The sequence below is a fragment of the Taudactylus pleione genome, unplaced genomic scaffold, assembly GCF_031769625.1.
Source record: "Taudactylus pleione unplaced genomic scaffold, aTauple2 ptg000202l, whole genome shotgun sequence".
Lineage (NCBI taxonomy): Eukaryota > Metazoa > Chordata > Amphibia > Anura > Myobatrachidae > Taudactylus > Taudactylus pleione.
The window spans coordinates 8,095,309-8,108,235 of record NW_028284604.1 but is presented as its reverse complement, the minus strand read 5'-3'; the positions used below and the strand labels follow the sequence as shown (position 1 = coordinate 8,108,235).

At 43.3% G+C, this 12,927-nt stretch overlaps 1 protein-coding gene across 1 annotated transcript in view; it reads left to right on the top strand.

Moving 5' to 3' along the window:
* MCC (MCC regulator of Wnt signaling pathway) overlaps positions 1-12,927 on the top strand; it is a 367,976-nt gene that overhangs the window by 277,373 nt on the left and 77,676 nt on the right. The window contains exons 7-8 of the mRNA XM_088477689.1: positions 2,995-3,158; positions 5,005-5,211. Coding sequence (XP_088333815.1) covers positions 2,995-3,158; positions 5,005-5,211 — 371 coding nt within the window. The remainder of the gene's footprint in view (positions 1-2,994; positions 3,159-5,004; positions 5,212-12,927) is intronic.

Genomic DNA, 12,927 nt, shown 5'->3' with positions numbered 1-12,927 from the left:
CAGAGTAGCCCAGGACTCACTCCTGTCAAAGAAATCGTGCTGTATGGGTTATTGAGGCTAGATTTATGAGGATACATCTGTTCCTTTTCTCTGAATGTCCTATGTTGGCTTACGACTGACATGTATAATGCGTGCACCTCTCCCACAATGGGGACCGGAGTAATAGAAAGGGACCAAAAAAGCTTATAAAGCCTGTGATATTTAGGGGGCAGTGAGTTTACATCATTGAGGTAAACCCATACTTACCGACTTTTAACTCCCTTCTTCCGGGAGGGAGCTGTCGGGCTTTCACGGCAACGGGGGGGGAAGGGGGAGAGGTCGTGGCAAAAGGGAGCTTGACGCGGCAGTGACTCATCATTGGGGGTGGAGCATGGGGCGTGACTTCGCGATCACGTTATTGTGGCATTGTGAATGAAGCAGCGCGAATCACCTCACCGCGGGATTGGGGTTGGCGGATGGGTCGCCGGGGGCTGGGAGGCTTCCCTGTCTTTCCGGGGGGCCGTGAGCGGCACCCAATTTTCGGGAGGCTCCCGGCCGAATCTGGAGGGTAGGCCTGTATGGGTAAATCATTTCATAGGCATTCTAATGAGGCAAGTAGAACTACCCCTAAATACAGATATAGGTTCAGCGATCTGTATCCTAAATTACTTTACCATAGTTCTTTACTCACCACGGAATGTGTTTGTAGAAGTAGATCTGTAGCGTAACGGGTAAATACATGCATCTGTTTCAGCTAAAATACTAACCCATTTAATAACAAAAAAATTGTTACATTTGTAACAGAAAACACAATAATACTATTTAAATATAAGCTTAAAGTAAAATAAAAAAAACACAAGGAAGAGGGTCATATAAGCTTTTGCTTTCTAATGATGTATTTATGTCATGTTCCAAGAAATGCTAAAGGTTGATTTTTTATATTGTACTACCAGGTTGTGTTAAGTTATGCAGAAGGTCATTTCTAAACCTGTGCGATCCATATACTCTTTGGTGTTATGTCTGACATATATCTGTACCTTACAGTTGTTAGTCTCTGAACTCTGCTGAAAACATTAACAAATCTGGTTTCGCTCCAGGAAGCTGATGGATAGGGCCAGGGGGATTTTTTATATTTGCAGAATTTCATATAGCTTGTGTCATGCTTGCCAGTGTGTCTGTATTTTAGGAAGGAGGAGGTGGTTTCAATGTGATGTTAGAAATGGGAAATGGCTGGAAGCAGGTTCCAGCAAATGTATTAAAATCAAATCATGGCTGGAATAAACATTATTCTATCCTGGGAGTCAACTTAGTAGTAGATGGACTTGAGTTGAGCCAAGTCATCACCTGCCATCAGCAAGTGTGAACCTGTACCATATAGAGGAGACAGTTACATTCTGTAGCTACAATGAAATATATTAAAGCTGAAAATTTTGAAGTTTACATTTAATGTTGGTTAAGATTTTATTTTATCCCTTAAGATCATGACATATGTCAGTTATTTAAATTATCTTGTAATTTTATTAGCCTACAGAACAGCTTATGTTCTTGGACCATTAAAGACTGTCTATTGGCGAGTGACAACCATCATACACCACAAACCAGCAGCAGCAACTTGCATATCAAAACAACTTATGTAAATATAACGAGGCCAGACAATTATTGGTGGGACAAAAAGGTCAGCTTTTAATTTAAAAAGAGATGTGTGCAGACCCCCCCCTGGGTTTTAGTTTTGTCAAAACCACCCTCATGTGGTTTGGTTTTGGATTTCTAAATGTTTATAAAAACAGCTAAAATCATGTAACTTAGACCTGTGTTTGTTCCTATAGTATCATAAACTTCAATAACATTAATTTCCAGTCAGTGTTGACCAATTATGGCACGAAGGAGGAACTTGCATGCAATCAAAACCACAAGAGATCCTGTTCTTAGTTCCAAAATTTGACTTGCAGGAAGACCAAAGCTGGGACTCTGTTCTAATCGGCACCATAAAAAGTGATCTGAGACCCAGGATTCATTTAGACTCCGAACCCCAAAGTTCCGGTGTGTTCAGTTTTCAGGAAAACCAAACCGCATATCTCCAATTTAAAGAAAGATTGGCCAATTACTGTCCTAAACGCCACCTTCTGCCAGTCCAATCAGATGTGGGCCTTCAGACTTTTCTGACATCAGCTTTTCAGCATCAACTTTTCCTAGATATATTGACTCCCTTCTAATGACCATCATGATAGGCCCACCCAGACAGATGGTGGCGTTGATACCAGTAGGATACAAAATCAGCCTAAGCAGACTAACCAGTAGGGAGTGTACTCTATCTATTAGAGCAAGGTGGCCATCTTAGTGACTGACGTTCTTTCCCGCCCCAAAAGTGGACATGAAATGACAGGGAGGGATTTCCAAAAGAATGAGAATGATTGACAGCCTGTACTAGCATGTAAACTACCCAATAGGTAAAACGGTCAATAAAAAACACCCCAACCTCCATGTCATGCTGCTGCTGTCATGGATCCCCAAATCCTGCCACACACCAGGGGGTTTAATTGTTCTTTAGGCATAATAAATGCCTTCTGACATGAATTGGACATAAATTCTTACCCCAATGCGTAGGGGCAGCTCATATATTCCATGAAGATGTGTTTAATGTGTACATTTTAAAGTTCTTATTACCGGGAAAATATCTTTCATTCATCAGTTTTATTTTTTAAGTTAATGTCATAATGCTTTAATGAATATTGTATTTGACCTTGCTGTCATATGCACAGGACTTGAGACAATCTGCAACCAATCCGTGGAAACAAAAAAATGCAGTAATGACCCAACCTTAGCCTATGGTTCATTGTATTTAAATATACACATAAAACCATTAAGCCATGCCTAATAACAGTGCAAAGTCTGTAAAAACTTATCTGTATAAAACTAAATTCATACATCCATTATGTTGAAAAATGTTATTTACCATGCGGCTTTGTGTCATAAGTTTCTATCGTTCCTCAGTTTGTTTTTTCCCCTCTAATATAGACACCTGCAGTGACCTAAACTCTGAGCTGCAGAGAGTGCTGACAGGCCTGGAAAACGTGGTGTGCGGGAGGAAGAAGAGCAGCTGCAACCTCTCCGTGGCAGAAGTGGACAGACACATTGAGCAGCTAACAACTGCTAGTGAACACTGTGACCTGGCAATTAAGGTGACATGCTAAGTATTTTACAACGCAGATATTTTCAGCTTCATGAATTTCGTTACTTGATCCTAACAAAACAACCAAATCACATGGTGCTCTCCACCGAAGACCAAATCTATGTACTGCTAGGGGACAGTACATAATGAAAGCACTTACCCTCTCCTTGTTTCCACAATACTGTAAAAGTCTGGGAGGTCTTTTCTCTCCTGGCAACTTCATGGTTATCTCATATAGCAGAAGCCAGCACAGGTAGCCGGAGGTTAAACTACGATTTTATATATCCCAGCCACTTGTACATGGCTTGAACAATATTATCCAAGTGTGTACAGGCAGGCAGGACGTCATGTTGAAGTTTAGCTTGCAGCTAGCTGTTTTGGCTTGTATATAGCTACTTTGGTGTGCAAAATCTGCTGGGAGTGCCAAGGACCACGTGGGGCAATATACTATTCACTATGTAATGACCACATAGCTATTTGTATTTTATATTGGGTGAGAAATCCCTTTTAAGACACAATATTTGTCCAGGACCTATATTTCATATTACATGGAGATATATTTCACAATTTCACTTACTTACGTAAATTTATTTTCTTTATTCTTGCGTTTATTGTGTAACTATATTCACTGACCTGTGCTTGTTATCTAGGAAATCAACCATAATAAAGGGCTGTCCAGTCAGCTATATGAAATGCCATTTATCATGGCAGAACTTCAAATGTGTGTAGATCATTGTGCGAGTGGTTGTCCTCAGGGCTTCTAATTTTAGCTTGCAAACTGGCTTAAGCTGGGTACACACTTGTCCAATTGACATCCAGTCCGACCTCCGACCACCCAGTTGGTTTGACATTGCTAGAGTGTGCATGCTCCCGCGACCTCTGGTTTCCTCCAATCCTGGTCATCTGGTCTTGTAAAAAGATTTTTAAATCTGCTGATAATCAGGAGACCCGATCGCCAATCACCTGACCAATATAGAAGTGCGTATACTTTTGCTACTGATTTCTCCAGTTCTTTTCCCGATTCATAATAAGAGTGGCAGCTGATCTGCCAAAGTTTGGAAGAGTGTGCATGGTGATGCAATCCTTTCAGTAGAGGCAAATTGGAGATCTTCAGCAAAATTGGACAGGTGTGTACACACAGATTGGGTGTTGTATCTGAGCCATAGGTCTCCAGTAGGATTGTGTCAACAGTCTGGTCGGGATATCTATCCCAGGAGGATTAGACAAGTGTGTGCCCAGCTTAAAGGTTGGTACACCCTATACAATACATTGGCAAATCTTGCAATCTGCTATGGATTGCAATGACCATCGTATAGTGTGTACACCCAATCCCACCCAATTCATCAGTTGATGAATTATGTGGTTGCATCTTCCCATCTGATATGCAGAACGTACAATGCAGTTCGCTACAATTAATACTGTAACGATATTGATCGTGCAGTCGTACGGCAGATCGTGCAGAGTGTACGTGGGCACAATATATTGTTATATTGTACTGTCCCGTCGCAAGATTGGATTGTTCAGGTGTGTTTCTAGTTTTACACACTCAAAGATTTGTTATTACCCTTTTATTCGCAGCTTTATCTTAAGCTCTGGCAAGTTTCTCAAACTCAAAAAATATGTTGTTGTTAATATTACTGGAAGCTTTAGTTTAAGGCAGAGGTCCCCAAACTCCGCCATTACAGTCCACCTTTTAATGATATCCATGCTTATGCACATGTGACTTAGTACCTCAATTAATTTGATTTAACCATCTTGACTAAAGCATGGATATCCTTAAAACTTGGACCATAATGGTGGCATTTGAGAACCTCTGGTGTAAGGGCATATGCCTGATCATGTTTTTTCATTGACAGACTGTGGAAGAAATAGAGGGGGTTCTGGGCCGTGAATTATATCCTAATCTGGCAGAAGAGAGGTCACGATGGGAGAAGGAGCTGGCTGGACTTCGGGAAGAAAATGAAAGCCTCACTGCCATGCTCTGCAGCAAAGAGGAAGATCTCAATAGGACCAAGTCTACTATGAATGCTATTCGTGAAGAAAGGGATAGACTTCGGCGCAGAGTAAGACAGCTATACTTTCTAATAACCAGCTGACAGTTTAAGTAATGTCTGCTTTATGTTAACATTGAGGCTTTGTTTTAGGCTCTGCATTTTGAATGGCCTGTAATTTAGACTCATAAGGGGGATTCAATTAGCGGCAATTCATTTAGCGTCAATGGGTGTAATTTGACAGTTTTCCCTCGCACCCTATAGAGATGCACAGCAAAATAGTGATGTTTGGGTACCGTATTGTACCTTGATGTGTGCAGCTGAATATTGTGGAGATTGAATATGAGCCAAAGCATCTATAATACGGGCTCATATATTGAATACGCTATTGTACTATTGTTCCTGTTTCTCTTGTCTTTTATGACTACGTATTGGGTATAGCCAGGCGCTACAAATCTGTGTAAAAACAAATCGGGATGCTGCACTCTAGTGAGGGGAGCTGACCCCAAATTGGTTAACTACAAATGGACAAAACAAAAAAAAAAAAAGTACTGAGAGCACAAACAGAGTGGAAATGACCAATTTAATAAAAGCAATATTTAACCATACAATAAAATAAAATCAGTGTATTCCGAAAGGACATATAAGCACTTAGAAAATAAAACATTAATAAAGAATAATTATATTATTAATTAATAGGAATGAAATTGAGTTGTGAGTGTGTTAACTGATTTCACAATGCTGTATAATTAAAACAATCCTCCATGCGAGACTATTCCAAACCAGTGTATTTCCTCAGTGGCTAAATGTTGATGATGCAACAAAGTAGCACATTGTCGTAGAGATAACAATTTGTAGCTTTGTGAGTTGTAACTTGTAGGAAACAAGAAGCCTTTTATGAATGGCTGCTGTCACGGCGTTGAGTATGGAGGGACAATCCGCACCAATCACCTAATAGATGTAAGGAGAAGCGTGCAGCTAACATGGGCTGCTGTTTAGCTCTGACTCCTACAGCGAGTGGCGTGTGCCGCACTGCATTGTGGGTGCCTTTAACCAGCATCACATCGGCAGTGCACATAGACGGCAGCCGTGTGGATAGGCAGCGTACAGCAGTTTGGATGGGGACAGACTTGGAAGTAAATAATGAATCACTTGTAGGAGTCCTTACAAAAATAGCCATGATTTAGGGCAATCCTTACGCGTTTCTCAGCCGGGTAACACTGGCTGTTTCATCAGAGGATGTAGTCAACACCATCCATAGTGAGGTATATATGCCCCATTTACTAATTGTTTTAACAGGGTAAAGGTGCATAGAAAATATCTGTGTGTACTGGTCAGGCTAATAACATACAGAAAACAAAGAGCACATTCTAATGGTTTGTCACATTAAAACATATTATTAAATCAATTGAAAAAAAAAAGATGTAAAACTAATAACAGAAAACTAAATAAATATATATAAAACTCATGACCTATAAGAATTTATATAGTCACAATAAATATAACAATATCACTAGAATCTAATTAAGAAGGACACACACGAAGAATCACAGAACAGATTCTTGGAGCAAGTATTAATAATATAAAATGAGGAGAAAGGAGCCGTGATGGATGGGACGGGACAGAGCCATGCGGAGTAAATGTTAGAGAGGCCCATAGGGAATGGAGAGGAGCAGGGGTGGTGAGGTGACTAGTGTGTGTGTGTGTGTGTGTATGTATAAATATATATGTATGTATGTGTATATATATATATATATATATATATATATATATATATAGTATGTATGTGTATATATATATATATATATATATATATATACAGTGTGTATGTATATGTGTTTATATACTAGATAGATAAAGTAAATATATATATATATATATATATATATATGGCTAGCTATTCAGTATTGTGCAGATGTTCTTAGGCAGGTGTGGAAAAAATGCTGCAAAGTAAGAACACTTTCAAAAATAGTGTTAATAGTTTATTTTTATCAATTAACAAAATGCAAAGTGAATGAACTGAAGAGAAATCTAAATCCTATCAATATTTGGTGTGACCACCCTTTGCCTTCAAAACAGCATCTATTATCCTAGGTACATTTACACACAGTTTTTGAAGGAACTCTGAAAGGGAGGTTGTTCCAAACATCTTGGAGAATTAACCACAGATCCTCATGTGGATGTAGGCTTCCTCAAATCCTACTGTCTCTTCATGTAATCTAGGTACACTTGCACAAAGTCAGGGATTTTGTAGGATTATAGTCAGGTATATGATTAACCAGTCATACCAAACATGAGATAATGATCATCATTTTCATATGTAGGTTGAAACAGTCATTAACTGAAACAGAAACAGCTGTGTAGGAATCTGAGGCTTAAAACTGGGTGAGGAACAACCAAACTCTGCTAAGGTGAGGTTATGGAAGGCCGTTTCATGCCACAGGTCATACACCATGGGAAGACGGAGCACAGCAACAAGACCAAAGGCAGTTATACTGCATCAGCAAGGTCTCTCCCAGGCAGAGATTTCAAAGCAAACTGGGGTTTCAAGATGTGGTGTTCAAGCTCTTTTGAAGAAGTACAAAGAAATGGGCAACGTTGAGGACCGTTGACGCAGTGGTCGGCCAAAGAAACGTAGTGTATCAGATGAAAGACACATCATGCTTACTTCCCTTCGAAATCGGAGGATGTCCAGCAGTGCCATCCACTCAGAACTTGGAGAAACCAGTGGGACCCAGGTAAACCCATCTACTGTTCAGAGAAGTCTGACCAGAAGTGGTCTTCATGGAAGAATTTCGGCCAAAAAACCATACCTTTGACATGGAAACAAGGCCATGTGACTCAACTATGCACAAAAACATAGAAACCGGGGTGCAGAAAAATGGCAGCAGGTGCTCTGGACTGATGACTAAATATTTTAATTATTTGGCTGTAACAAGGCAGTTTGTTTGCCAAAGGGCTGGAGAGTGGTACAATAATGAGTGTCTGCAGGCAACAGTGAAGCAATGGTGGAGGTTCCTTGCAAGGTTGGGGCTGCATTTCAGCAAATGGAGTTGAGGATTTGGTCAGGTTTAATGGTGTCCTCAATGCTGAGAAATACAGGCAGGTACTTATCCATAATGCAATACCATCAGGGAGGCTGATTTGGCTCCAAAATAATTCTGCAGCAGGACAATAACTCCAAACGTCAATAAGAACAATCTTCAGCGTAAAGAAGAACAAGGAGTCCTGGAAGTGATGGTATGGCCCCCACAGAGCCCTGATCTCAACATCATCAAGTCTTTTTGGGATTACATGAAGATACAGAAGGATTTGAGCAAGCCTACTTCCACAGAAGATCTGTGGTCCGTTCTCCAAGATGTTTGGAACAACCTACCTGCCGAGTTTCTTCAAAAACTGTGTACCTAGAAGAATTGATGCCATTTTAAAGGCAAAGAATGGTCACGCCAAATATTGATTTGATTTAGATTTTTCTTCTGTTCATTCACTTTGCATTTTGTTAATAAAAATAAACTAACACATTTCTATTTTTGAAAGCATTCTTACTTTCTAGCATTATTTCCACACCTGCCTAAAACTTATACACAGTACTGTGTGTGTGTGTGTGTATTGTTCATATTATATGTTGAATCAACATGTAAGTAAGCCAGATCTGAAGTAAAATAGATATAATTTACTATACAATACAGGCTTCACATTCCACAAAACCATATCTGAAGGCACCAAAATAATTAAAGCAGGTTATTACTGTTGGAACGTGTTATATTTGTTAGCCCTGATGCATACCCTTTTTGGTTACCTGTTGATGATTAACTATTTATTTTTCTTTTTTCACTTTGGAAAAGCTTTGTGGCTCATCTTTCAAAGTTCTTGTAATATATAAATTTTAGAGAAGTCCAATTAATTGCTGTCTACAGAGCAAGTATATACTGTTAAGTATATTGAAACATGGTGATTTGTGCAAAATAATAATCAGATGATAAATAATAATTTGATCATACAAGAGATTAGACATGAGAGGGTTCTTGGGATCCACCATAAATGACTTGATATGTTTTGCATCCTGAAGTGAAAGGTTGCACCACCACTATGCGTAAGCAACACTGTTAAGCAAACATTTGCATTTGATGGAGATTGGCAATAAGTACTTGAAATGAGTGCGGCATTACAGGCTAAAGAGCCCATCTCTCAATTAGATGTGAGCTGCGGCTAATCTATTCCAACCAAACCTCTGTATTAGGGATGGCCTTCTATTGTTGACGCTTCCCAACCATTAATGTTTTCAGAATGTATTCCATTCTGATCTCAAGGGGTAATGGTAGCCACCACCACTTGCCTCATGCCAATGGTTGTTTTAGAATGTCTCCTGCTGCATACAAAAGTAAGTAGAAATTACTTGCAGAGCTCCTTTGTGCATGTGCAGACTAATTCTCTCATTTGTTCATGTACACAATTAAACCATTGATGGCCCAATGCAAAGAATAGTTTACAGGGGATGTTACATGCCGTCGATAAGCATGTACAGGAACAATTTAATCCCACTCTTGCAACGGCCATCCTTATGGGCCCTATACATCTAGTCTGTATCAGGACAATTCCGAGATCTGCCAGGGTCGGGGAATCGGAGAAATCTAACTTGTTGGACAATCTGAATTCCCCGATTCCAACCTGAAAATGGTCCGAATTTTTAGCATGTTGAATTATGCCAATTTCCCGATGGATCAACGATCATCAATGTTCATCGATCACCGTTTCTACTTCAGGGTCCATAGGGGGGTCCACAGGGTTGACCTTGGGGTATAGCTGGATCTGGATCCACGGGCACCACGCAGTTAAAGCTTTCACTGCTCCCAGGATGCACTTGGGTCCGTCCTCCTCTATACCCCGCCCCCAAGCCACAGGCACCTCAGTTTTAGTTGGTGCCCGGCCGGAGTCTGTTCACCCTGTCGCAGTGGGGCTGCAGGAGCTTTATTTTAAAGAGAACATTTTTTATTTTTTTCTTCTTTTTTTTACACTATCAGAGCGGCAGAATCAGACTGTCCTTTAGGACGTCCACGCTGCTGCTCCTTCTCCCCGCTGGCGCCGCGACGCCAGTACAGATCTGGGGATCGCAGTGGGACCCCAGAGTCTGTACTAGCCGGGCTCTGGGGACTCCCTGTGACTGCTGCCGGATCGTCGGGGATCAGGTAAGCCATGGGTCGCCGCGTGTAGCGGCCCGCGGATACTTTCTATGCTGTCAGAAGCCTCCGGACTCTGGGGACAGACCGGAGGCACTAGCAGCGGCGGCGGGCTCCCCCTCTATAGAGGAATACCCCGCGTGTCCGCTAGACCACCAGGGTGATAGGCTGGAAGCGGGACCGGCAACCCAGGGGTTAAATGCTAGCCAGGGGAGGCAGCCTTCCCTGTCTAGCGGCTCCTCCCCTCAACTCAGCGCGCCTTTCAACACGCAGTCTGGCGTCGCTGTGCTGCTCTTATCTCTCGGCCACTCCTCCTCTGAGGTCTCCGGCGGCCATCTTTACTGGCAGGCATCGCAGACTCCCAGGCGGTATCAAGTGGACCGGTCCCCCTGTGTACCTCTCCCCTGCTAAAGGACAGTGTACACAGCGCTATAGCCCTCCCAGACACTGAATCTGGGCGGTTGATTGTAGCGGAAGGTGCAGTGAGTATAACTTTTCTGCTTTGTATGTGACTATTGCTAGTGCTGCTTGTCTGTGACTTATTTCTACTTACTGTCAGCTTATTCCTATCCCTTTCCTTCTCCTACGGCCCGGCAGGTGTGTGGGGGAAGGGCGTTTTTCTGATATCCTCACTTAAATAAATCACGTATTTGTGGGGTCAGTCACATACTGTTGTGTGCTACACAGTACCATATCTGGGCTGTTTGTGTTGCATACTGGTGAGTGCGCGGGTGTTCACACCGTAATTCCTCTGGTGATACGTATTTTTTGTGTATTTACAGTATCATGTCTGATGAGGAGACTGAGCACTCCGTGGCTCCTGTGTTGTTTTCCTGCAGACGCTGTGCTGCTGGAATTGATGGGGAGGATTTATCTCAGGATGGTCTGTGCGGGCGGTGCCAGCTGGTTCCGGGCCCCTCTAAACCCCCTGTATCACAGGACCCTCCTTGGGTGATTTTTTCACAGGTGCTGGCGTCCATTGCGGACCGGTTATCGGTCCCATCAACGGTCCCTTCTAGGTCATTGCCCCAGCCCACCATCCCCCGTTCCCCGGGTATTCCGCAAATATTGCAGTCTCCCCCCGGGGCCCAGACTGTGGGTCCTTATTCGGGACTGCCTGTGTATGTTCAGTCTCCTCATGTGACGCAGCAGTCTATGGTGCCTTTTCAGAGTTTTCCTCAGACGGCTCCTCCACCTTGGGTGGACGTTCTCTCCACCTCTGTACAGATTCTGGCGGCCTCATCCTTGGCGTTTCAGTCGATGTTGCAAAGTGATGTGCCACCAAGTGCGTCCAAGCGTCCTGTCGTGAGTTCACTGGCTGCGCAGTTGTCGGACTCTGAAGTGTCCTCAGATGACGGTGAGATCCACGAGGACTCTGACTCTGATGCCATGGGGCAGGAGGTGGAGGCTAAGTCCTCCATTAATGTTGCAGCATTAGTTAGGGCGGTGCGGGCTATCCTCCATATAGAGGATGATGAATGTGTTTCCCCTGTCTGATCAATTAACGGATCATATGGCGGTGGCCTGGCAATTACCCAGTAAGAGGTTTCTGCCTCAGAAGAGGTTGGCGTCAAATTATCCTTTTCCTGAAGCTCATTGCAGGAAATGGGAGACTCCGCCGGCGGTGGATTCCCACGTCACCCACTTGATCAAAAGCACAACGCTGCCATTGCCATCTGTCTCCTCTTTAAAGGATCCCACAGACAGGAAGGTGGAGACTTGTTTGAAGTCCATTTGCTCTCTTTCCGGGGCGGTGGCTCGCCCATCCATGGCTATCTCCTGGGTGGCTAAAGCCATTGAGAACTGGGCCAATGCCTTGGAGGATACCTTTACTGACGATGCTCCGGATATCCAGAGAGCGTTAGTGGGGCAGATGAGGGATGCGGCTTCCTATATTGGGGAAGCGTCTTTGGATGCCAGCCTGCTAACTTCTAGGGTTTCGGCTGCAGCTGTGTCTGCTCGGCGGTCCCTGTGGCTGAGGTCCTAGAGGGCTGATGCAGACTCTAAAAAGGGTCTAGAGGCCTTGCCTTTTAATGGAGAATTGCTATTTGGTCCAGATTTGGACAAAATAGTTGATACCTTGGCTAAGTCCAAGTCGGCTTTCCTCCCTTCGGCCTCTGTCCGGCTAAAGTGAGGAGCTCTGCTTTTCGGTCCTTTTGGGTTCAGGGTACGGCCAAGGGTCAGTCCTTCCCGAGACATTCGGCAACCAAGGCCGCGCCCAAGAAGCAGGCATGGAGTGCTCGGCGCCCGTCTTCCAAGCAGGAGGATAAACCTGCTGTCTGATGGGACGGGCCTCTCACTGGAGGACCCCAGAGTGGGAGGCCGACTTCTCCAGTTCGCCCAGTGTTGGCGCAATACCACCACGGATGCCTGGGTTCGAGAAGTAGTCTCTCAGGGGTACGCCCTGTCTTTTCTGTTCAGGCCGCCCCACCTGTTTTTCTGCACGAGTCCTTCTCTGGACAAGACCAAAGCTGTCCAGATTCAGGTAGCTATAGAATCCTTGCTACAAGCAGGGGTCATTGTTCCCGTTCTGCAGTCTCAGCGCGGGACGGGGTACTATTCTACTCATTCTGGTGCAGAAACCCAATGGTTCTCATCACCCTATCCTGAA